Source organism: Erinaceus europaeus, chromosome 1 (genome assembly GCF_950295315.1).
Source record: "Erinaceus europaeus chromosome 1, mEriEur2.1, whole genome shotgun sequence".
NCBI lineage: Eukaryota > Metazoa > Chordata > Mammalia > Eulipotyphla > Erinaceidae > Erinaceus > Erinaceus europaeus.
The window spans coordinates 143,234,335-143,259,813 of NC_080162.1; the positions used below are offsets into that span (position 1 = coordinate 143,234,335).

Below are 25,479 nucleotides of genomic sequence, written 5' to 3' on the forward strand. Positions count from 1 at the left end.
TGGAAAGATATTCCATGTTCATGGGTTGGAAGAATTAACATCATCAAAATGAATATATTACCCAGAGCCATCTACAAATTTAATGCTATCCCCATCAAGATCCCAAGCACATTTTTTAGGAGAATAGAAAAAATGCTACAAATGTTTATCTGGAACCAGAAAAGACCTAGAATTGCCAAAACAATCTTGAGAAAAAAGAACAGAACCGGAGGCATCACACTGCCAGATCTCAAACTGTATTATAGGGCCATTGTCATCAAAACTTCTTGGTACTGGAACATGAACAGACACACTGACCAGTGGAATAGAATTGAGAGCCCAAAAATGAGGCCCCACACGTATGGACATCTAATCTTTGACAAAGGGGCCCAGACTATTATATGGGGGAAGCAGAGTCTCTTCAACAAATGGTGTTGGAAACAATGGGTTGAAACATGCAGAAGAATGAAACTGAATCATTGTATTTCACCAAATACAAAAGTAAATTCCAAGTGGATCAAGGACTTGGATGTTAGACCAGAAACTATCAGATACTTAGAGGAAAATATTGGCAGAACTTTTTTCCGCATAAATTTTAAAGACATTTTCAATGAAACAAATCCAATTACAAGGAAGACTAAGGCAAGTATAAACCTATGGGACTACATCAAATTAAAAAGCTTCTTCACAGCAAAAGAAACCACTACCCAAATCAAGAGACCCCAATATTTCTTATTGGTTTAACCATTTTATATAGTATGTTATGAGGTCCCTCTCTCAGTACTTTTCAAATTATTGATCACTCTTGCCTGGATTGACTTGTGTCTAACTAAGGTAATTAAAGGGTTCACAGTTGTGGAAGTTGACAGTTGTTTCAATAATATTTTAATCCCTGAGTTGGAACTCAGTGGCTTAAAAGCCTCTTTTGTTCTTTTTCTTCCCTGTAGGCTACAGGAGCCTGAGGGCTTTTAAACTCTAAGTAGCCTTCTTAGCTTAATCACTGACTCCTGACCAAGAGATAAAGCAGGGTGTGGCAGAGATAATCCAGTGGTTATGCAAAGAGACTCTCACAGCCCCACTGCTAGGCCATCAAGGTATAGATCTTCTCCTGAGTTTCCTGGTTAGTTCTCTGTCCCCTGGTGTCAGCACAGGGCCTCCATTCTGCTGCTCGATTCTGAGGGCAGTAGCAATGGAGACTCACAGTTGCATTTGGTGAGTAGTCTCAGGGGAGTCCTCTCCTCCCTTCAGCTGTCCCCTTGTTGGTAAAACAGACTGGAGGTGGTGTCTTAATTGGCAAACTGCCGGACTTACCAGCCACTTAATCTCTCCCTAGGCTCCTCTCTATCCATGAGCCACATGTATTTGCACTCACTGGTGATTTGGTGGGTTTCTGAAGTTGTTCTAACCCTGTCTTGCTATGGTCCCAAGTGGTCTCCTTTGGTATTCGTAGTTGACCCAGGAGAGGAGAGAAATACAGCTGCTGCTGCTGCTCCGTAGCCCTGGAAGTCTGCAGCACTGTTTCAATGCTTGCAAAGCTTCCCCCTTGCAGGTGGGGACTGGGGGCTTGAGCCCAGGTCCTTACACACTGTAGTGTGCATACTCAACCATGTGCACCACCACCTAGCTCCTCTTTTTTTTTTTTTTTTTTAAGGAAGTTAGTGGATCACATCAGTGAGATTGAATTTACACTCTTCTTCTTCTAGCGTTTGCCCTTCTTCTGTAGCCAGTCAACAGCATCAGGTTGAGCCTGATGTAAAGTTTCGAGACCTTCTTTGAAGCTGGAGAGGTGGCAGTCGTTGACTATGTGGGTCATAGTCTGTCTGTAGCCGCAGGGGCAGTTCGAGTCGTCTCTGGCTCCCCAGCGATGGAACATAGCGGCGCACTGGCCATGGCCTGTTTGATCTAAGTCAGGGAGATGGGAGGTGGGGGCATCATCTGACTGAGCTTGGACATTTTGCTGAGTCTTGCAAACTTGGGAAAGAAACTGTTTGGTCACCCAGCCTGGAGGATTATCAATTAGGGACTATAAAAATGTTGAGAATCCCAAAGTACAGACCAATGGAGATGTCCTTAGTCCATCCTCAGGCACTATCTTCATAGACCCGGTGATGCAATGCCCGGTTGTCTGTAGAGCAGGATCATCTCAAAGGTGTTTGCTTCCAGGGGTCAAAGGTTCCTTCCTGCTGTGATGTGGCAGGAAGCCTGATCAGCACGGTCTGGAGGTCCCCTCAGAAGGGGCATTTAGTGGCTAAGGTGGGGCTGATAACCATGCTATTTGGAGTTCAGGCTGTTGATTAACCCATGTGTATGGGAGAACACCGTCACATTGGGGGAGGGAGGCAGAGGCACAAGGCCAGGGCCACCTGCTGGAGAAAGACTAGGGGTGGGAGGGCATCAGCAAGGAACACCCACTAGGCCACTGCTTTTCTCTGCTAAGAGGGAAACAGCACCAAAATAATCAGAGCAGAATAGACTGATTTGAGGAGAAAAGCAGTCATGGAAGACTTCTTGGAGGGACTTTCTGAGTCCAACTGTAAGGGCCTGCTTAAGAGAGAACTGGCCATTTTTTGGAGTGTGTGGGGGAGGAGTAGTGATTGGTGGGTAGGAAGAATCACCAGCGAGGGCAGGAGTAATGAGTGCCTTCTCAATAGGGTAGAAAAGGTGCCTCATTTCAAGGAAGCCTTGATGCTAAAATGTAGAGAGCAGAATCCTAGCTAGAGTTAAACGGCTTCTTCCTCTCCTACCCCATATCTTGTGGTATTTGAGATTTCAAGGACAGGCCAGTGAAATAGCTCGCCTGGGTAGCAACGCTGCTTTGCCATGTGTGTGACCCAGGCGAGCTAGGCCCCCACCACATTGAAGGAAGCTCCAGAGCTATGGTCTCTCTCTCTCTATCTCAATATTTTTATCTCAAAACAAAAGGTGCCAAGGAGGGTCCAGAGGCCTTTCTTCAGATGAAGATCTACTAGGATCCTTCTTCCAGAAACAAAACAGAGGTTATTTCCCTTCCACTAGAATTCCCCACCACCATCACCAGGAATTTTGCATTGTGCACAGCTTAGGTTCAGGCCCAGCACCACATGGGAGTGCCACAACACTGGGGAAGTTCTGGTGTCTCCCTTCATATGTCTCTGAATGAAAAGGCAGTCCAGAATGGAGATATCATGGATGTGTGAAGCACCTGTTTGCCCAAGCCCTCCACCCTCCAAAAAAAATAAAAATAAACAAGAGTTCAGATGCTCTTCTTTATGCCAGTTGCCTCTTGGCTCTGCCTATAAATCTTCATGGAGTAGAAAGGACTTATTAGCTGAGGGGTCTTGGCTTCCAGTGAGATGCTGTCAGCCTGTCACACTGAGACACCCTAACTGTGTGCCTATGGGCCCTGAGTCTATTGTCAGTCAGTCCTTGTGCGTGATAAGCCAGCCTGCAGCTTTGTAGTGAGTTGGACGGGGATGCCTCTGTGCCTGGGAGAAACTGCCCCTCTCATATTCCCCACTATCTACCCAGCCTGTTCAGTCCACACTCCCTCCCAGGGGGAGCCTCCTGATTCCTGTGCCACACTCTTTTCTCTAAGCATGAGATCCTACAGTGCTCCCTTGGCCCCTGGCCTGAGGACATGCTTCCTGTGTGAATGGTCCAGCTGCAGCCTTCGCCTGAGCAGGTGGCCAGCAACACTGGTGGAGGAAGGAAAGACAGCAGGGGCTGTCTCCCTCTACTGGGGCCATCTTGAAACTGGCAGCCGCATCTATTTATTCAATACCATTGATATGGGAGGGGTGATGAAAAAGCTTTTTTTTTTTTTTTTTTTTTTAAGAAAGTTAATGGAACAAGCTCTCTCTTTCTCTCTCTCTCTCCAAGAATGGTCCAACTTGAGTCATCACTTAGGTGATGGAGAGGCCAATAGTTCAAAATCCAGATCCAGATGTGGGTTGACTGTTTCTGGGAGTTCTGGTGACATCTCTGACATTCTCAGTGAAAACTGAATGAGGGAAGGAAACAAAGGGTTAGAGAGAAAACAATTCTGACACATGGAGGTGTATAATTTCATGCAATTTCCCTAACTTGTCAGAGACTGTGATTTTTCTAGTAAGAAGTTGGCTATGAAAATGTTGGTGTCACAGGAACTGTTTCACTTGCTAGGAACTTAACTCCAAATCATGCCAGAAGCAAAGGGTCTGACTGACTGAGTCAAGTCCCAAGGGGCTGGGAGCTGGTGCACCCAGCAGAACATAGATATTACAGTGCATAAGGACCTGGGCTCTAGTCCTGGTCCCCACCTATAAGGAGGAAACTTCACAGGCAGTGAAGCAGTGCTGCAGGTGCCTCTCCCCCACCATCCTACTTCCCTTTCTGTTTCTCTCAGTATTTAGCAAGGAGAGAGAGTGAGAGAGAGAAGTACTGCTCAGCTCTGAGTGATGGTGATTGAACATAGGGATTCAGAGCTTTGGGCATGAACATCTGGTGCACTACAGCTGTATTCTGCCAACTTTTAATTGTTTTAAAGATGTATTTATATACTTTAATGAAAGCGAGAGATCAAGCACTATTCAGCTCTGGCTTATGGTGGTACCTGGGACTGAACCTGAATCCTGAGAACCTCAGGCAGGGTGAGCTACTGCTGAACTCTGTACCATTTCCCTGCCTTCCTTTACTTTTTTTCCTTAATTATCTTTATTTATTTATTGGATAGAAACAGCCAGAAATTGAGAGGGAAGGGGGTAAGAGAAAGAGACAGAGAGACACCTGCAGCCTTGCCTCACCACTTGTGAAGCTTTCACCTGCAGGTGGGGACTGGGGGCTTGAACCTGGGTCCTTACGCACTGTAACATGTGCATTCAACCAGGTGCGCCACCACCTGAGCCCCCCCCCTTTTAAAAAAAATATGTATCTATACAGGTCCTAGAAAAGGATGACAGAGGACCTAGTGGGAGTTGTATTGTTCTGTGAAAAACTGAGAAATGTTATGCATGTACAAACCACTGTCAAATGTAAAACATTAATTTCTCAATAAAGGAAAAATAAATAAATAAAATTCAAGGAATAGAGAAATAAGATGTATCTATATATTTTAGTGAGAGTAAGAAGAGGAAAAAGGAGAAAACTTCTGTACATATCACCTGCCCTTCTTTGGGAAGAATGGCCTCATTTGGAGCTGATCTGGGGTAAAATATGACAGCTCTGTATCTCACCCCTGTTCACTCCTGTCTTCTCAACTGCTCAGGGGTTAGTCTTGTGGAAAGGCTCATCCAAGCCTGCTTTTGCTCAAAAGCCTGCTGTGGCTCCGCTGCCCACTAAAATCAATCCTGGTAATACAGCTATTCAGTGAGGGTGAGCTGCGTCTCCTTGTGGGAGCAGAAATCCCCCCAACACTCTAGGATGAGGTGGTGACTGCTGTGTCACGTGCACACATAATCCCAGGGCTGCACTTGTGGGAACCAGAACCCAGTGATAGGTGACTCTTGGGGGTGGGACTCTGATGGGGGCTCAATAGCTGTAATGAGATGGGACCTCCTTACACACTCATGTGATGAGTGCCTGTAGGGGGATCTCTGCCTTTGAGTGTCCTGCCTTCTGGGGCTGAGACCAGAGCTACAAAGGCAAGGGGTTCTTCCTGAGCTCAGTCACGTCTGGGTCTTCATTTCCTTGATCTAGATGGGGAGGAAATGGTCTCAATAACAGACAACATTAAAGAAGAAAAATGAGCTGGAAAAATAGTTCACAGGTATGACACCTGCTTAGGTTTGAGTCCTGGCACCACATGGGAGGGGATATGACACTGGAGGAAGCCCTGGTGCTGTGGTATCTGTCCTCACTCTCTGTCTCTCTACCTATAACAGCCAAGAATGGGGAAATCACACAAAGATCCTTGCTGCACCTTATAATACAGTCATTTAAATAAATTAACAGATTGATTTTTTAAATATTTATTTTCCCTTTTGTTGCCCTTGTTTTTTTATTGTTGTTGTAGTTATTATTGTTGTTATTGATGTAGTCATTGTTAGATAGGACAGACAGAAATGGAGAGAGGAGGGGAAGACAGAGAGGGGGAGAGAAAGATAGACACCTGCAGACCTGCTTCACCGCCTGTGAAGCGACTCCTCTGCAGGTGGGGAGCCGGGGGTTTGAACCGGGATCCTCGCCCAGGCCTTGTGCTTCGTGCTGCGCTACCACCCGACTCCCTTTTTTTTTTTTTAACTAGAGTACTGCTCAGCTCTGGTTTCTGGTTGATGCCAGCATTGAACCTGGGACCTCAGAGCCTCAGCAAGACATTCTTTTTGCATAATCATTATGTTATCTCCCAGTTCAGTATTTTTTGTTTGTTTCTTTTGTTTTTCCTCTCAGTCATCTCCAGGGCTTCATTGCTCTGGGCTAGCTTTTTTGGATAGAAAAACAAAGAGGAAAAGAGGTGAGTGTATATGTGTGGGGGTGAGTTGAAATGATACACACAGCTCAGCACAAAAGCTTTCTGCAACAAAAGTGGGAGTCAGGCTTGAACCTGGGTCATTTATGGCAAAGCAGGAGCACTATCCAGGTAAGCTCTCTTGTTGACCTAACACACTAGGTTCCCAGTGGCTGATGGACCAAGTGATGCACTTGGCACTTGTGTCTCCAGGAAAAGACCACACAGAAAGACACAAGGCGTAGGCAAGATAGGCAGGCAGGTGGCTGTATTTAAAACTTAAAACTGGCTTCAGAAACTCCAGGGGGAAAATGTCAGGGTAGTGGACTTTGAAACATCTCAGAAACAGATGTCTTGGGCTGAGATCACTTTTATTGAGATGGCTTTGCTTTCAGAGAAGGGAATGGACTGTGGGAAGCCAGGGAGGCTGGGCACTGCTGCCCCATGCTGTGTCAAGGTGATGGAGGGGGGGGTCCTAGCCTGTAGTCCCTCATTCCTCAAGGGGCCATCTGTCCAGGCTGTGCTTAGTGCACCTTTTTGAAGACTTGCTTGCAGATCACGCCCTGCGCTCGCATCTCCTGGAACAAAAGCAGATGCTTTCACAGCCTGAATCAGATTACAGGGAGGAGAGGGGAGGGGTCTTGGGGCACACAGGCAGGGAGTAGGAAGTCACCTCACACCCCAGGAATAGGTCTATGCAAGCCAGCCCCTTGTAAAATGGGTTCAGCTGGATCCATGGTGATTGGGCTTTATTGGTGATTGGGCTCTACATGTCTGAGAAATAGAAGAGGCTTTGATGGAACTAAAGGGAAAGGAGCCAATTGGGGTGTTTGAAAGCTGCCTAGGCTTCAGGCTAGGTCCAGTCCCCTCAGGGTCTCAGTGGGAGGACTGCAGCGCCAGCACCAGGTGGCAAGGAAATGCCACCCAGCTCCTGCTGACTACTGCTGACAAGAGACAGAAGAACAGTCCTGCTGGCTTGTTTGTTTGCTTGTTTCTGCAAAGCCTGGCAATCTGGAAAAGAATGCTCCTCTCCATCCCTCCTCCCCTCCTCGCTTTCCTTCCCATGTCTGAATGGTCTGTCAAAGTTCAAAGCCCACAAGAGACAAAAGTAAGAGCCCTCAGCTTGGCCCCTGGATGAGGAGGTGCAGTTATGTAGCTGGAGTTCAGTGTACATGCTCTCCTGCCTGGGCCAGCAGGGGAAATCCCCAGGAGAGGCTGGCTGGAGCAAGCTCTGTGGCCCAGTGATTCTGCAAAGATGCCTGGGGCCCTTTGTCAGCCCCACTCACCAGCCCATGTGCTTGAGGCCCCCTGACTAGCAGAAAGGCATTGGTAGTTAAGACACCTGCCCCAGGAAGTCGGGCGGTAGTGCAGCAGTTTAAGCTCACGTGGCGCAAAGCACAAGGATCAGCTTAAGGATCCCGGTTTGAGCCCCCAGCTCCCCACCTGCAGGGGAGTCGCTTCACAGGTAGTGAAGCAGGTCTGCAGGTGTCTATCTTTCTCTCCTCTCTCTGTCTTCTCCTCCTCTCTCCATTTCTCTCTGTCCTATCCAACAACAACGACAGTAGTAACAACAAGGACAACAAAAGGGAATAAATAAATATTTAAAAAAACCACCTGCCCCAAGCCTATTGTGGGGTGGGGGGTGGGGGGCTCAGACTCAGACCCAGGTCATGACCTGGCAGAGCTTTCTCCTGCTCCAGCCACTGAGGACTCTCCTTAGCTCTCGCCAGCCATGATTATGATTTGGTGAAAACAGCACCGGGGGAGTGAATCTTCACTTTGTCACTTTCCAGATGAGCACCACTTAGACACACGCCTCTGTATCCCTATGGGCTGCGGGGTGCAGGGGCCACTGACATGGGGATCATAGGGCTTAACTATGATCCTGATGCTGAGCAGCTGCACCTGCTTCTGGAGAGAAAAAGGTGGCAATCAAGGGCTTGAATGCCTGCGGGTCTTCCCCAGGCCTAAGGAGAGAAGCTTTGGCGCAGAGCCCAGGACAGCTAAGGCTTCCCACCGCCCCCCCGGCCCCCTACCCTCTACCTCAGCAGTGTCCCGGGCCTACCAGGTGCAGCTCGTCCCCCTCGATCCACTGTGTCCAGCCGCGCCCCTCCTTCTCACCCTTCTGCACACACTCCAGCTTGTCCCCGTCCCAGCTCACTGTGGTCTGCAAGATGAAACACACAGCAGTCACTCAGGGGCAAGCAACCCAGGCTGATCTGGGGCATCAGTAAAGAGTCACTGTGTCCTTCAGGACAAAACCGATGGGGCAGGAGGTGATGATGCTCAGTGAGCTAAGCAAGGTGGTGGACTCACATGTGGAATCTAGATAATCGGAACACATGGACCTGCAAAAAAAAATAAGAAGAAAGAAAGAAAAAGAGAACCAATAACAAGAGAAGAAAAAGGGGGAAGAGAAAGACAAGAAAAGAGGGGAAGAAGGAAGAAGATAAAAGTGAGTAGGAGGGGAGAAGAAACCAAACTGTCTCTAAGATTGTGAGGGCAATGGTCCTGGCTGGGAGGGTGGGGGCACTGAGCTTGGGTGGTGGGTGCAGTGTGGGACTAGACCCTCTCATACAAAGAGCAGTATCTGTGGTCTAATCCGCCAAGCCCATTACAGATTCCTATGAAAGGGTGCAAATCTGCCACACAAAACCCCTCAGGAGTTTCCTTCAAAGGGGAGATGAGAGAAAAAGGCATGGAAGCATTTAGTGTGAGCTTCCAAGGGGGTGGATAGGCTTCATTCATTCATTCATTCATTCATTCATTCATTCATTCATTCATTCATTCATTGTTTCAGTTTTCCTGTCTTGGGAGCAGCCTCAGCCCTATCCCTGGCACTTTCCTCTTCTGAGGATGGCTGCAGATCTGAACACCCCACTGATCCTAGAAACTGGGGGAATCCCATGAGGCTGCAGCAAGAGGAGGCACCAGGCTGGAGGCTGAAGGGCAGAGGGCACTGAAGAAAGGTTTCCAGGGGTCTCTGCAGAATGGGTGTGGAGAACATGAGAATGACCACTCTCTGCCTCCCCACTGTACCCAAACCTCAGCAGTATCCTGGGTGGCAGTCACTGCTGCCCTCTGCTGTCCAGGCAGGGAATTGACAGGGGAGACAGGGCAACCCCCAGGGCACCTTTGCTGGGTGTAAGCTTGCCTTTTTTTTTTTTAAAGCTTGGCTTCTTAACAAAGGCTTTGGTTCTCTTAGGAACCAAAGGAGATGTGTGAAGTGACAAGGGCTAAGTGGGCCAGGAACCTCTTCCTTTCCAGGGGCCTGGGACCCAGGAAGAGGCCACTGCAGAGGCAGGCTGCCCAAATGGGCACCTAGGTTTATCCCTAAGATTGAATGTGCCTGTACAGAAACAGATCCAGCTCAATGTCTCCCACTGGGAGCTGAGGCTTCGTTCTCCAACTTTCCAGTCCATGCCCACTTTGGGTGGGGTGGGACTGGGCCTGAAACACACACATACTCTCTTTCCCTCTCTTGATTTATTTGAGAGTTTCACTCCAGGACACATGGTGCCGAGGATTGAACTTGAGATCTCATGCTTGCGATTTCAGTGCTCTATCCATTACACCACCTCCTGGGTTGCTGGGCTTCTCTTTTCTTTTTATTTAATTTTATTTTTACTTCTCTGGGAAAATCATACAGCATAGCCATGGAGCCCACACCCACAAGGAACAAGCAGTAGGCCTGAGAGGCACTGCCTCTAGCCAGAGCACAGGTTCCCCAGCTGGCCACAGGCTTTTTGTTCTTTAATACTCAAGAACAACCCCTGCCCAGCTGCATTTGCAATTCTTGGGTTTTTGTTTCATTTTGTTTTGCTTTTAGTGTGGTGCCAAACAAGTATACAATTTATCAGACTCCCTTGTTCATTTTTTTTTTTTTGAGAGAAAGAATAGAGAAAGAGAGAGAGAGAGTCAGGTGGTGGCACAGCAGGTTAAGTGTGCATGTGGCACAAGGCACAAGGACCAGTGTAAGGATCCCAGTTCGAGCCCCTGGCTCCCCACCTGCAGGGGATTTGCTTCACAGGTAGTGAAGTAGGTCTGCAGGTATCTATCTTTCTCTCCCCCTCCTCTCTCCATTTCTCTCTGTCCTAACAATAACGAATGACATCAACAATGACAATGGTAACCACGGCTAGGCTACAACAACAAGGGCAACAAAATGGGGGAAAAACGGCCTCCAGGAGCAGTGGATTTGTGGTGCAGGCACTGAGCCCAAGCAATAACCCTGGAGGCAAAAAAAAAAAGAGAGAGAGAGAGAGAGAGAGAGGAAGGGGGAGAGAGAGAAAAAAACACTTCACCATCTATGGAGCTTCCCCACTGTAGTTCATGATGTTCCATATAGTATCTAGGCTAAAACTCAGGGCCTTCCACCCAGAGTTATTACTGGGAGTTGATACGAGCACTACAAATTCACTGCTCCTGAGGCCATTTTTTTCCCCATCTTGTTGGATAGGACAAAGATAAATTGAGAGAGAAGAGGGAGAGAGAGAAAAAGAGTGAGAGAGAGAGAGAGAGAGAGAGACCAATACCTGCAGGCCCTCTCCACCATGAAGTGTCCCTTTTGCAGATGGGGAATGGGGGTTTGAACCTGAATCCTTGCATAGGTCCTTGCACTTAGTACTATATGGCTTAAATGGGTACACCACTTGGGCTTCTCATTTTAAAGTTGCATATCCTATCAGAATAAACTTCCCAGAGGGTGAGATTTACCTGCAGAACAGAAAAGAACATCAGTAAAAAATAAAATAAATGAGTAGACAGATGGACAAATGCCATGTTAGGAGAAGGATGGGTAAGGAACAAGAATCACTGCTGCCTTGTGACACAAACAGGACATCTGGGCATAGATGCCCTAAGGCTCACCCTGGGATGCCCCTCAGTGGTCAGGGGTCGCCACCTCTGCTAGGCCACCAGCCTACCCTGTCACTGTTGGATCAGAAAGGACATGAAGAGAGTATTCAGGCTGGGGGAGACAACACACCAGGCCTTCATGTCTGAGGTTCTGAGGTCCAGGGTTCAATCCCTAGCATTGTTGTCTGCTAGAGCTGAGCAGGGCTCTCTCTCAGCCTGCATCACATCAACTCTTTGTAAAAACAGGTGATAGTGAAGTGAACATGGCCCTGAAGTGCTAACCAGCCCTCAGACACAGACACAGGAGGACTTAGAAGCAGTTGTATCTACAAGGCCTTGCAGGCAGCAAGGAAGACAACCCTGACACCACACAGACACCGGCACCATTCTCAGGGGCCATTCTTCCAGCCCCTGAGCCAGTCCAGAAAGGGCACAGGACCCATTTTAGGATGATAGGGAGGCTGGGTGGCGGCTCAGCTGGTAGAGTGCACACATTACCTTGCACAAGGACCTGGATTCCAGTCCCCTGTCCCCAGCTGCAGGAGCAGGGTGGGGGGTAGCTTCACAAGTGATGAAACATGTCTACAGGTGTCTCTCCGTCTTTTTCACTAGCTCCTCCTACTCTCTGTCTCTATCCAGTAATATATATATATATATTAAAAAAAAAGATTGAGTCACCAAGGGCTCAAGAGCCCCTGAGTTTAATGGGCAAGATTCAAGGAGGATGGTGGTACCCTGAACTGCATGTGGCCATTCCAGGGTTTCAGCACTGAATGTGACCCCAAGGCTGAACTGGGTGCTTCACTCCACACAGGACAGCTCGGTCTGGAGGGATCACCACCCCCTCTGCTCTGTGTGAGGACTAGAATTGGGCATTCCACCCAAACCTAGCAACTGGGGGAAGCAATGTATCATTGTCACAACTGTTATCCCTAAGCAAATTGTTTCTGAAGCACGGGGCATGTCAAGAAGATGCCTGACAAGAGGGTGGGTAGGTGGAGGCACACTGACTGAGCACACACATGACCATGTCCAGAGATCCAGGCTCAAGTCCCTAGCCCCCACCTGCAGGAGGAAGCCTTAGAAACAGTGAAGCAGGGAGTCGGGCTGTAGCACAGCGGGTTAAGCGCAGGTGGCGCTAAGCTCAAGGACCGGCGTCAGGATCCCGGTTCGAGCACCCGGCTCCCCACCTGCAGGCAGGTCCCTTCACAGGTGGTGAAGCAGGTCTGGAGGTGTCTATCTTTCTCTCCCCCTCTCTGTCTTCCCCTCCTCTCTCCATTTCTCTCTGTCCTATCCAACAACAATGACATCAATAATAACTACAACAATAAAACAACAAGGGTAACAAAAGGGAATAAATAAATAAAATAAAATAAATTTTAAAAAAAGAAACAGTGAAGCAGTGTTGCAAGTATCTCTCTGCCTCTCTATCTCACCCTTCCCTCTCAATCTCTCTGTCTCTATCCAAAATAAATTAAAAAAATTTAATTAACAAAGGAGAAGCAACTTCCTGATCGCCTGTCAGGGCAGTTCTGCCACATTTCTCCACTTTGCAGATGGGGAAACTGAGGTTCAAGGTCATGAAGTGGGGGATGAGTTTTACAACTATGGAGTTCCTGTCTTTGATTTCTGAGCTGAGAGTTCTCTGCAGCCTGGTTCAGTCAGCTGCCCTACTTCTACACCTGCACTGCAGGCCCTGAGGCTAGAAAAAGGAGGAGGAAAAGCACTCTGCTCTTGGACATGTAGTCAGGGAATCTCAGCAGGACTGGCTTCAAGGTCCAACAAGGAAAGCTTCCTGGAAGAGATGATACCTACCTCCCCCCCCCAAAAAAAAATACAAAAGCAAAACCACTGGGAGTCGGGCAGTGGCACAGTGAGCTAAGTGCACATGGCGCAAACCACAAGGACCGGCTTAAGGATCCTGGTTTGAGCCCCCGGCTCCCCACCTGCAGGGGAGTCGCTTCACAAACCCTCTGTCTTCCCTTCCTCTCTACATTTATCTCTGTCCTATCCAACAACAATGACATCAATAACAACAATAATAACCACAACAATGTTAAACAACAAGGACAACAAAAGGGAAAATAAACAAATATAAAATAATAATAATAAAAAAAAACCACCACACAAACCAGTGAAGCAGAAGCAGGGAAAGACTGATGAGTGCATCTCAGGCAGAAGGAACAGCAAGCCGGGCAGAGGCAGGGAGGCTGCATTAGCCGGGCTTCTTGGTGGGTTTTCCCGGCTGGACTTTATGTGACCCTCCCCGTGAACTCTAACTTTGCACCCTGACCCTAGAGTTAGCCGAGAGGTGATGGCCTCTTGTCTCCCTCTTCCTGCCTCTAGTCAGCCAGGACTAGTGCATGGGGAAAGCCAGATGTCAGCTCATCTGGCAGGAAGAGGGGTCAAGCCAGCAGCCTGTTAGCAGCTCCAGCTATGGAGGGAGGGGAGGAGGTAAGGGAGGAACTCAGAGCCTCTCTGCTGGGCATAGGCCTGGCTCCTCCTACAGGAGGCTCTGGCCTCTCTGTTAATCTTCTAAGACAAACAGAAAAGCAGAGTCTCAGGAAGAGCTGTCTCTGGTTCCAGAGAGAGAGAGCAGGTCGGGAGTTTTTGATCCTGGTCTGAGACCCTTTGCCACTGCAGGGTATCATCCCCTTCCACTGAATCAACACTAGAGAAAATATACAACCATGCTTGGCAAAATAGTTCATCTGCTTTGTCATGTGTGAGATCCAGGTTCAAGCCCAGTCCCCATTATACTGAAGGAAGCTTTGGTGTTGTGGTCTCTGTCAGTCTGGTAAAGCACCAGTGATAAACAAAAGGAGAGAAAGGGAAGGAGAGGGGGAAGAGAAAAAATACATTAACATTTTTTTTCTAGGACCGAGGAGATAGCTCAGTGTTAAGAGCACAGTATTGCCAAGCCTGTGGCCCCAGGTTCAAGCCCCAGCCCTCTGGGTTATCATCATAACCCAGAGCTGAGCAGAACTCTGGTTTCTTTACCTCTCAGTAAACAAATCTTTAAAAAAGGATGCTGAATACTTGGAAACATGGCAGGAAGTATTTCAGGAATGCTTGTAAAGTTTTTGTTGTTGTTTTAGAGCAAATACCTCAGTGGCTGTTTACCCTTGCAGAAATCAGCCCTCTAGCCACTGCAGAGACATTAACCCAGCATCTCTGGGTCTAGAGGGTTCCTGCACTAAGTCCCAGTCAGGAAGAGTTTACATCACTGCTTAACCCAGGGCCCTATTCTGTCTGTTCCCATAGAAACAGCCTGCTGCTCTGGAGGACCAGGGGTCACAGGGCAGAGGGGGCTCACCTGTCTAAGACAAGCCATCAGGAGGGGACAGTGACAGCTTTGGCTGGAGGCAGGCCGAAAGTCCTGTCTATCCCCATCTCCTACTGGGGGCTGACTTGAAGCAGGAGAGTCCTCCTGGTAAGCCTCCATCCCCTCACCTGCAGAACTGAGCCGAAGAGTCTTGCACAGGGCAGACTTTTGTCAGGTGAATCCCTCTTTCCCTGGTGACCAAGCCTCCAGCAAGAGAGCTCTCTCAACTGCTCTTCCTTTTCATATAGGAAGAATTTGGGCATCTTCCTCATAGAACTGAAAAGACTACAAGACAGAATGCAGGGAAAGTGCTTAGAACTCCCAGCACATGAGTGAAACACCCAGTCAACTCCAGTTGTGATGAAATGGCAAGTGGGCCCAGCAGTGACAAGACCAATGACAACTGTTGACATCCTGTGAGGGGCAGCAGCTTCACTTAATGCCCATCTGATGAGTGTGTGGGAGCCCACCATGCCAAGCCCTCAAAGCTACCATCTCTCAAATGCATCACAGACATCAGAGGCACCCTCAGTACAGCACCTGCAGAGTCAATGCTGGAGGGATGTAGCAGGGAAGCCTGAGCAGGCCTTGAAGAATCACCCTCCCAGGAGACTAGTGATGGTGGTGGTGACGGAGGGGGTGTTAGCCAGGGTAATAAGCATAGAGGGCAAGAGGCCAGCAGGTGGAAGCACCTGCAAATGAAGACAGGGCACTTAGCACACAGTGTGAGGTCGCAGTGAAGCACCAGCCTGCAGAGCCCTACAGAGTGGGCTGGCCCAGAGTCCTTTAGAGCGTCTCAGGTGTGCTCAGGCCTTAGCCTGTTGGCTCAGTGGAATCTTTGGGAGCAGCTAGAAGTACAGGCAACTTCCCTTTCCAGAATACAAGGGATGGACTGAAGTGCTGAGGACAATGCTCAAACAGATCATGAGAAGATATCGCATAGTCCAGTGGAATAACCCATAAACGGCTGTTACTCTGCTTCCAGACAAGAGGGAGTCAGTGCAGTGGGATGGAAAACTCAAGAGGTGTTAAAAAGCAGAGTTCAGCAGTGCCTATGAGGTAGTACAGGGAATTAAGTGCTGGCCTTAGAACCATGTAGGTTCTGAGTTCAGTCCCCAACATCACAGAAGCCAGGGTGGAGGCTGGGCTATCTCATTTTTCTTTTTCTTGATAGTGATTAAAAGAATGGGTTTTCTTTTTTTTAATATTTATTTATTTATTTCCTTTTTGTTGTCCTTGCTGTTTTTATTGTTGTTATTGATGTCGTCATTGTTGGATAGGACAGAGAGAAATGGAGAAAGGAGAGGAAGACAGAGAGGGGGAGAGAAAGATAAACACCTGCAGACCTGCTTCACCGCCTGTCGGGCAGTAGTGCAGCGGGTTAAGCACATGTGGTGCAAAGTGCAAGGACTGGCGTAAGGACCTCAGTTCGAGCCCCTAGCTCCCCACCTGCAGGGGAGTCGCTTCACAGGCAGTGAAGCAGGTCTGCAGGTGTCTACCTTTCTCTCCCCCTCTGTCTTCACATCCTCTCTCCATTTCTCTCTGTCCTATCCAACAATGACATCAACAACAACAATAACTACAACAATAAAACAAGGGCAACAAAAGGGAATAAATATTATTTATTTAAAAATGGGTCTTCAACAATATCAACATCTTCATCTGGGAAATAAGAGAAGTAAGTCCTTGAGCCCCACCCAGGTCTTTTGACTCAGAGATGGTGAGGGTGGAGGGGGTGGCTCAGGCCTGACTGCTCCCATTGTCTGTGACTCTGAAGGGGTGCTGGGGCCTTAGGCACAAGTGACGGGATGCCAGTTCAAATCCCTTATGGGGAAAAGAAAAGGCAGAGGCTGGTTCAAGTACAGGCAAGTCATCCCCTTCCCTTTCCTCTTCTTTCTTCTTCCTTCTCCTCCTCCTCTCTTTCTTTTTTCTCCAAGGTTATCACTGGGGCTCAATGCTGGCACTATGCATCCATGGCTTCAGCCAATTTTTGTTTCTATTTTATTCAGTAGGACAGAGAGAAATCAAGAAGGGAGGGGAGACAGAGAAGGAAAGAAAGAGACACCTGAAGACCTGCTTCCCCACTTGTGAGGCATCCCTCCTGCAGGTGGGGAGCAGGGGCTCAAACCCAAGCCCTTGTGTGGGTCTTTCCGAATAGCAGTATGTCTGCTTAACTGAGCACTTGCCTCCTCCTCTTCCTATTTTTCTTCCTCCTCATTCTTTGCCTTCCTCTTCACCTTCTTCTTCTTCCTTCAGGCTGCATCTTAGTTTCCTTTCTCTGGGATCTCGACATGCAGCAGCACCAAGGTGTCAAGCTAGTCCCAGCAAATCATTTTGTCAACCTCAGAGTGAAAAGAACACACCTGCTTTCCCTGGGTCTCCACACTCAATCCCAGTATGGGGCGAGTGTGAGGGTTTCTCAGTGTCACACACAGCAATGTGTCACATGGCAAGGAGCACTGTCACTGCCCTGGAGCAGGTGCCCATCCCCAGCAGACAGGGAGCTGGCACCGCCAAGGGGAGCAAGGATAATCACACCAAAAAATAAAGAGGTATGGGAGTCAGGCAGTAGCGCATCGGGCTAAGCACACGTGGCACAAAGCATAAGGACTGGCATAAAAATCCCGGTTCGAGCCCCCGGCTCCCCACCTGAAGGAGAGTCACTTCACAAGAGGTGAAGCAGGTCTGCATGTGTTCATCTTTCTCTCCCTGTATTCCCATCCTCTCTCGATTTCTCTCTGTCCTATCCAACAACGACAACAATAACAACAACAATAATAACTACAACAATAAAACAAGGGCAACAAAAGGGAATAAATAAATATTTAAAAAATAGAGGTGCTTCTTTAGGTGGGTGAGGAAGAGTTCAATGGAGGCCCAAAACATCAACAGCTGTAGCTCCCCCAGGTTGTAATGTGGTCCCCATAAGCAGTTCTGTATGGTCCCACATTCTGAGGCACAGTGGGGAGAACTCCGGTGCTGCTGCATACAGCACCGTGGCACAGAGTTCCCCTGCCATCCTTAAAGTCCTCAGAACTTCCCTCGAAGACGGTTCCAGATCTAGCCTAGATGTCTGACTCCCTGCACCCCCAGACTGCAATGGGGCTCCCAAGAAGGAAGTGTTGTGCAGAAAACTGAGAAATATTACACATGTACCAACAACTGTATTTACTGTAAAACACTGGTACCCCAATTAAAAAAAATAGATGAGGTACTTTTTTTCCCTGTCACCAGCTGGCTGGGTAGCTTCAGACTAAGAAGGTCCTTTAAGTCCCTGACTGTACAATAATGTCAGCCATAATGTCAGCTGCTGTCAGCTCTGGTCCTGAAGCCCCAGGGGGAAAAGGGTCACTTTACAGTCCTCTATATCCGCCTAACAAAACACCAGTCCTTGCTGGCCAGTGTGAGTCCCCAAAGCTACCTGGTGAGCTTTAAAACAGCTGTTTTAACTTTGCTTTCTGTGAGCCTCAAAAGCACATGGCCAGCACAATTTCAATGGTCGGAGAACTTTCACTGAGACATGAAAGGTCTGGGTGTTTCCCTCCTGGACTGCTGGCTGGCAGTCCCTGGCAGAAGGACGGGGTGGGGTAGGGAATGACTCTCAGAAGGCTCCCCAAGCCCACCTCACTCAGGGCTCTGCAGCCTGGCAGCTAACTCTGTTACAGGCATTGTGTTATTATTTTCAAAACAACCCCCCCCCCAACACAGAGTCTCTTTAAAGAGCCAAGAACAGGATCAGAAAGCAGACAAGGATTTCAACCGGAGTGTGAACAGCACTTTTCACAAGGAAATAACAATGGGACTTCAGGCACTGCCACAGCCAATTAGGTGGATGAAAGTGGGAGAAGGAGGCAGCCAAGGTGAAAGAAGTCCGGAAGTATGGAAGTGTCCACGTGGAGACACAGCCACCACAAAAGGCAAGGCACAACATGCAGGAGACTGGGTCTCTATAGTTTCCACCTTTCTTTTCCTCTCCTACCCTCCCATTTATTCTTTCTTCCTTCCTTTTTTTCTTTTCTTTTCTGCTTTTGAGCTCAAGGAAAATTTCTAGAGGGAGATACCTGAACCTGGTAAAGGAATGGCCTCTGGGTGAATGGGGGCAGGGGTCCTTCTGGCTACACTGGAGTGCTTTCTCCTTTGATTGTGGAGACAAAGAGGCTGGAGGGGGAGAGCGGAAGGCAGGCTGTGTGGAAGGGGTCATAGTAAGTTCAAGGCTGGAGAGGAGGTAGGGCTTGGGCCAGGCTCCCAGGGAACAAAGCCACCTCCTCTAGGGAAAATATGGGGTTGGGGGTGGGGGTGACTAACAGTTCTCTGCCTCCCAGCTGGGGGTCCTGGCCCAGGCTCAATTTTAGCCCACAAAGCTGCTCCTGCCCTGCTCAGGAGAGTGGGGGCCAGAGAACCCTATCACTCCTCCTTCTGGTGGATCCCATGACCAGGGGTGGGGTAATACTTGAAACTGAGGACCTCTCAGGGCCAACCTCTCCCTGCCTCCAAAACTGTGAGGTTCCATAAATGGTACTGGCTGCAAACTGGATCTGAGTTGCTAGTGGTCCAGGGCCTGCAGGAGCCAATGCAGAAAAGCACAGTCTAGTCTTTATACATCTCTTCTTTAAAAAATAAATAAAAATGTATTTGGGGTGAGGGAGACAGCATCGTGGTTCTGCAAATAGACTTTCAGGCCTGAGGCTCTTAAGTCCTAGACTCAATCTTCAGCACCACTATAAATCAGAGCTGAGCAGTGTTCTCGTCTGTATCTCTCTCTCATTAAAATAATTTATTGCCACTTGGATGCAATACTGCTGGAACTTGGTGCCTGCACGACTCCACCATTCCTGATGGCCATATTATCTTTTTGATAGCTGGCTACAGGCAAAAGGGGGAAGGGGGCAGGAGAGACACCTGCAGCACGGTCCCACCACTTGGGAAGCTTCCCCCCTGCAGGTGGAAGCGGCCAGGGGCTTGAACCCAGGTCTCAAGCAACCTAGGTACGCTTTACTGGCTGAGTCACCACTTGACCCCTTAGGCTTTGTACATTTCTGCCAGATGGCAGCCTCTGCCATCTGTAAACCAGACATCATGGGGCCGAACACACTGGAAATGTGATCGCTGAACACCCTCTACCCAACCTCCCCACCCCAGCCTAGAGAAGAGACTCAGGTGGAGCTGGGCCAGAATGGTGGTGGCTGTGGGATCAGGAGGTGGATTAGCCTGGCCCGTGGCAGGAAACTCTTGAACCACCTGAAATTATAGCTTTTGATATGTGTGTGTGTGTGTGTGTGTGTGTGTGTGTGATACAGAGGCAGAGAGATGCTTCTTTGCTCCAAAACAATAATTCCTAAACTGTAGTTTTATCAGAAGCACCTGATGAGCCTAGAGTGTTTTTTCTCTTCTTTCTTCCTTAGATAGGGGCAGAGAGAGAGAGAGAGAGAGATTACAGCAGCAACCTCCCTTTAATATGGTGTGGCTAGGCTTGAACCTGGGTCACACACATGACAGAGCAACATACTACCTATTGAGCTATTTCAGTGGCCCTGGTGTGCTGCTGGAAGCCCACACTTGTGACCCCACTCCCAGACTTTATTCCCTGGCTCAGGGCTAGAGCCAGAGGATAAGGTTTCTGACAATTTCCTGTGATGCCACAGCCCCAGAGCCAGGATTACATGGGTGCCACAGTGCCAACAGTCACATGGGCCACTTGACTTGGGTTCCAGGGTGGGGTGAGGACCCTAGTGACCTGCAGGAAAACCAACGGGAGTAGCTCTGACAGGGCCCTGGGAGAACAAACCCATAGCTGCACTTCCAGCAGTCTAGCTTTGTGAAGGGGGTAAGACCAGTTAAAAATGTGGGCTTTAAAGATGGGATCCTTTGATTTTGGTAACCTCCAGGGCTGCACTGATCTAGGTTGACTTTTTTTTCCCCTTTCTTTTTAAGAAAACATTAATTTATTATATTTTAATTTAATAGGACAAAGAAAAATTGAGAATGGGAGAGAGAAGGTAAGAGAGGTACCTGAAGCACTATTTCACTGTCTATGAAGCGCCCCCCCAATGGCCCCCCAAAGCATTGCAAGTGGAGGTGGGGACCAGGGGCTTGAAGCCAGATTCTCACTCATGGTAACACGCACTTTACTGGGTGTTAACTGGGTGTTTACTTCCTCCAGTGTAGTGGCATCCAGGCTTGAACCTCGGTCTCCCATATGACAAAAACAGCACGTTATTCAAGTGAGCTATTTAGCCAACCCTAAACATGAAATCTTATTTGTGTGAGACCCAGGGTCAAGCCTGGCCCCTGTTGTACTAAAGATAACTTTGGTGCTGTGATATCCTTTCCTCTCTCTATCTGTAAGTCAGTTTGGGACAGCATAACCCTAATGTTGACAAAAACAAAAAAGCAAACAAACAAAAGAATGAAATCTTACAGTCTTTGGCAATCACTGGCCACTGGCTCTGAAAGCCTCCAAACATTGTGCTGGCCAGAGTAAACACATCCACAGGCTGGATCTCAGCCTCTGGCCCCTGTTCTAGAGCACAAAGGAGGTGCCCACAGACAGAGGCAGAGGCAGAGATCTTTGGAAGCCTTTGGGGTCTTTGGAGGAAATAATGTCAGCCTGACCAAGACAAGCAAGGGCTCCTGGAGTCTGTTTCCCCCTTCTGCCATCACATCTTACACTCCATCCAAAGGACTCTTGTCAATCACACCCCTTATCTCCTCAGTTTCCTCCAGCTGATCCTGTTCTAACCTTTGGGCCTTTGCACATACGGGTCTTTCTGTCTAGAATGTTCTTAGACTTCTCTGAATCCGCCCTACTTCTTCCTTTCTTCTTTTCTTTTTCTTTCTTTCTGTTGCCAGCAGGGTTATTACTGAGGCCCAGTGACTGCACAGGCAAACGCTAGAAGAAGAAGTGACTGCACAAATCTACTGCTCCTTGCAGTAATTTCTTATTTCTTTTTGACAGAGAATGAGGGACAGAGAGGGAGAGAGATACAGAAAGAAAGAGGGATACATGTAACCCTCCTCCTCTGCAGGTGGGGACCAGGGACTTGAACCCAGGTCTTTGCACATGATAGTGTGTGCTCTCTACCAGGTTCATGGCTTCTTTCCTGAATTCTTATCTCCATGTGCTGGGACATCATCACCGCCACCTCCATCACTCGACTGGGATGGCTGAAGTCAGATCTGTCCCCTCTCCAGGCCTGGAGAAAGATCTGACTTGATGCTCATAACCTCGGCCTTCCCCTCAACCCTTTTCGTTTGCCTGACTATTTCCTGCCTGTCCTGGAAGCCACAGTGTAGATTCCACTTCCTGTGGGCCCCGTGCCCCTCCAGGGACGGGGGTGAATCCTGCCCACCACCTTCCATGTGACTGCAGCCTGGGTCTGCTCCCCACCTCACCCCCAAGTCTGCTCAAGTCCTAGTGCTCTTCCTGTAGCTAATACTGGAGCTGCAGACAGAGTCGGCTCCACAAAATGCTTTGGGACCCAGAGAAGACTGAACAGCCGGGATGCAAGAGTGAGCCTCTGAGGAGAAGTGAGACTAATGCAATGTACTGGAAGAAGCTTCTAGAATCAGGCCCACCCAGGCTTAGAAAAAGCCAGCCTCCCCCTGGACACTGTTTCTGCTTGCTGTGCAGCTGTCAAAGCTCCATCTTGTCCAGCAATCCTGAGGCCCCTGAGAACTCAGCCAGTGTGACCTAGTGGCACCCTGCTCCCCTGTCCCCTTTCTCTGTATCCCAAACTCTCCTGCACTCCTCTCCTCCTTTCCTTTCAATTAAGTGCCAGGTGTCACAGGCTGCAGAGAGAGGTTCTATGGGGAGAAGTCCTCTCTCAGGTGCTTCTGTGCTGCCACTCTATTCCAGGACCCTGAGGGGGGAAGGAGGTGGGCTTTTGACAGGCTGGCAAAGTTTTGAAAGCCCCTAGGCCACTCAGGAACCCTGGGAGACAGCCACAGGCCTCTGGTCTGCAGGAGTGGCCCAGAGACTGTGTAAATACAGTGAAAGCTAAGCAATACCTGGAGCTCAGTACCTAGCTCAGGCTAGGAATGAGCTGGTCTTCCTGGGTGATTAGTAACCAGTTCTCACATGAATGAATAAGGGAGGATGGGAGGGCAGGGCGAAGATAATCAGACAAGCACCAGCCAGCACATTCCAGGGGCTGTGTTTAACCCAAAACAAACATGTGCCTGATGAGCTCTGTGGGAAAGCCAAGAGCCACCCTGGGACAAGTGGTTCCCCTACTGATGCAGAGTCCCAGGCCAGGGAGCCTTGGGCACCAGCACACAGGTGAGGCACCTTCTGACATCCCCTACAACCACATGGAGACCCCTATTCCAAAGGGTAGAGTGAGCTCAGACTCACTGAAGTAGCAGCTGCAGATGAAATAGTGGGGGGGGGGTAAGATGAGCTGCTCCAGGGCACTGGATTCTCAGACAAAGGAGCCCTCTGCTTCTGGAAGGTTCTCAAACAGCAAGCAGGAGTCTGGCAGAATGCAGGTTTGTGGAATTCCAGATCTGAAGGCCTGGTGTTCAAATCTCAGATCCTGCAAACTCTTTTTTCCCCTGACAGAGCCTCAGACATTGCTAATCCCTCCCTTGAGGTGGGGTGGGGGCTGTGGCTTAAACACTTCTTCCCCAGGAAGGCTCCAGGCCGTGGTGGGAGGAGCAGGTGCCCCCATCCATAAACCAAGAGGCTCCCTGGAGTGAGTATGAGATAAAAGCACCCCAGAGGCCTCCTGGAACCCCAAGAATGTGAATGCTGGCCTGGGGTTGACCTTCCTGGAAGGAAGGAGTTTGCAAATGGCCAGGCTAATTGGGAGCTCCCGGTCAATAGCTTCCCACCCTGGGGGGAGAGGGGAGAGGAGGAGGAGGAGGGCCTCCAGCCACCAGCAGCCCCTGCTGCCTCTGCTTCCTCTGCAGGATTTCAGAGGCTCAGAAGCCCTAGGGGCAGGGTGAGGGAAGGGTATGGAGTGGGAGTGGGGGGCAGTAGCGGCACAGCTCAGGGTGATGCAGAGGAAAGGCACAGACATGGGAGACAAGTGTGCCCAACTCCCCAGAGTGGCGTGGGGCCTTGCGGGAGGACAGTGAACACTTCCAGGGGGTTCCCTTTCTTCTTCCTTTCCTCTCAGCCTTCTTTCCAAGCAGCTTTGGAATTCCAGCCCTGCCACACCCACCTGAGCTGGACCTTGCAGGGCAACTTTCCTCGCCTCAGTGGGACATCTTCCTGTCTGTAAAATGGGCATATTCCTCCCTCCTCCCTCCCCTGGAGGCTGTGGGCAGGCACTCAGCTCTGTACCCCATGACTCTTTCTGGGGCTGGAGTGTGGGGTCCCCCAGTGCAGAAGGGCCCCAGTCTTTGCCAGTCCCAGGCCTGCTGGTGGGGGCCGAGCAGTGCCTAGCCTCACCATGCACTTGCGGTCATCTATGCCGGTCAGATCCTCCTCGAACTCCTGGCCGACCTGGAAGTCCATGATGTAGTTTCTGAAGGTGCTCAGCGTGCGGATGATCATGTGCTCGCCCTCCTGCACGATCTCTTTGTCCGGCTTCAGCAGGCTGGCGATCTTGCGTAGGGCCACATTCACATCTGTGGGCGAGGGGACCCCGACAGTGAGCCCACCCCCGCTCCCCCACGGCCCAGGCCAGACCCCAGTCTTCGGGGCTGTCTCCCAGGGAACCAGGCTGTGGCGCTGTCTGGAGAATCCCACCCCTCACCCTCTTTTCTCTTCTTTCCTCTTCTCTTCCCTACTCTTCCCTCTTCTTCTCTCCCCTTCTCGCTCTCTTCCTATCCCTCCTTGCTTCTTCTCCCTTTCTCTCTCCACCTCCCCCGTTACAGTTCTCTGCCCTCTAACTTTTCCGCAGAGCCAGCCCACGGGGGGGAGGGGGGCAAGAGGAGACCTTGGGGGGTGGGGGTGCCCCGGCTCACCCAGAGCTCGCAGGTACTCCTCGAAGTTGTCGTTGCTCTGCATCTTCCAGTACCCGCTGAAGTCCACCGGCATCTCGGGGTGCTGGGGGGCGGCCGGAACGAGGAGCAGCGGAGGGCAGAGCCGGGACGCCGCGACTGGGTGCGCCCTGGGGTACCGGGGGCTGGGGGCAGCGACACGGGGTCCCGGGGGAGGGCAGCGCAGAGCGGGAGGAGGAGCCTCGGGCCTCGCCTCTACGGCCCGGCGGGGGCTCCTCCTCCCGAGACAAGGGGCTGCACCGCCCAGAAGGGGCGGGCGGGGGGGGGGCGTTTTTTTCTTTTGGTTTATTTTAATTTTACTTTTTTTTTTTAGGGGGGCACTAACTCTATGGATCTTCAGGATTCCTTCAGATGTCAGGCAATTCTTACAGACAGCAACCACTTCCCTCTTGATTTTTCTGTCTCTGTCCAGTAAATAAATAAAATATTAACAATAAAAAAGAGAAAGAAAAAAGAAAGGGAGGAAGAAAGAAAGGGTTACCAGTAAATAAATATTAACAATAAAAAAGAGAAAGAAATAAAAAAGGACGGAAGGAAGGAAGAAAGGGTTACCAGTAAATAAATAAAATATCTAAAATAAGAAAGAAAGAAAGAAAAAAAGCAAGCAAGGAAGGAAGGAAGGAAGAAAGGAAGGAAGGAAAAAAGAAAGGGTTACCTTCTCAGTTCTGTTCGTTGAACTTTAGGACATGAAAACACAGGGTGCATATAAAACACAATTGCTTATAAAATGACACTCCTACAGGTCCGTGAAGGATGATAAATGACATAGTGGGGGTTGTATTGTTAAATGGGAAACTGGGGAATGTTATGCATGTACAAACTATTGTATTTACTGTTGAATGTAAAACATTAATTCCCCAATAAAGAAATTTTAAATAAATAAATAAATAAAAATAAAAAATAAAGTGACACTCCATTTAGTTCCTAGCCAGCAAATAATGTATATGTATGTGTGTGTTTGTGTATGCAT

The 25,479-nt window shown here is 49.3% G+C and overlaps 1 protein-coding gene across 2 annotated transcripts; it reads right to left on the reverse strand.

Moving 5' to 3' along the window:
• Positions 1–6,731: 6,731 nt before the first annotated feature.
• RBP1 (retinol binding protein 1) lies at positions 6,732–24,695 on the reverse strand. Of its 2 annotated transcripts, none has more exons than XM_007518847.3 (4): positions 24,474–24,695; positions 23,956–24,134; positions 8,445–8,546; positions 6,732–6,957 (listed from the first exon to the last, which is right to left on the reverse strand). In XM_007518847.3, the coding sequence occupies exons 1-4, from the start codon at positions 24,544–24,546 to the stop codon at positions 6,904–6,906; spliced, it is 408 nt and encodes a 135-aa protein (XP_007518909.1). In that variant the 5' UTR covers positions 24,547–24,695; the 3' UTR covers positions 6,732–6,903. The 2 variants fall into 2 exon arrangements, with proteins under 2 accessions (XP_007518909.1, XP_060052528.1); XM_060196545.1 differs by having other exon boundaries at positions 6,732–6,954; positions 24,474–24,690.
• Positions 24,696–25,479: the final 784 nt, after the last annotated feature.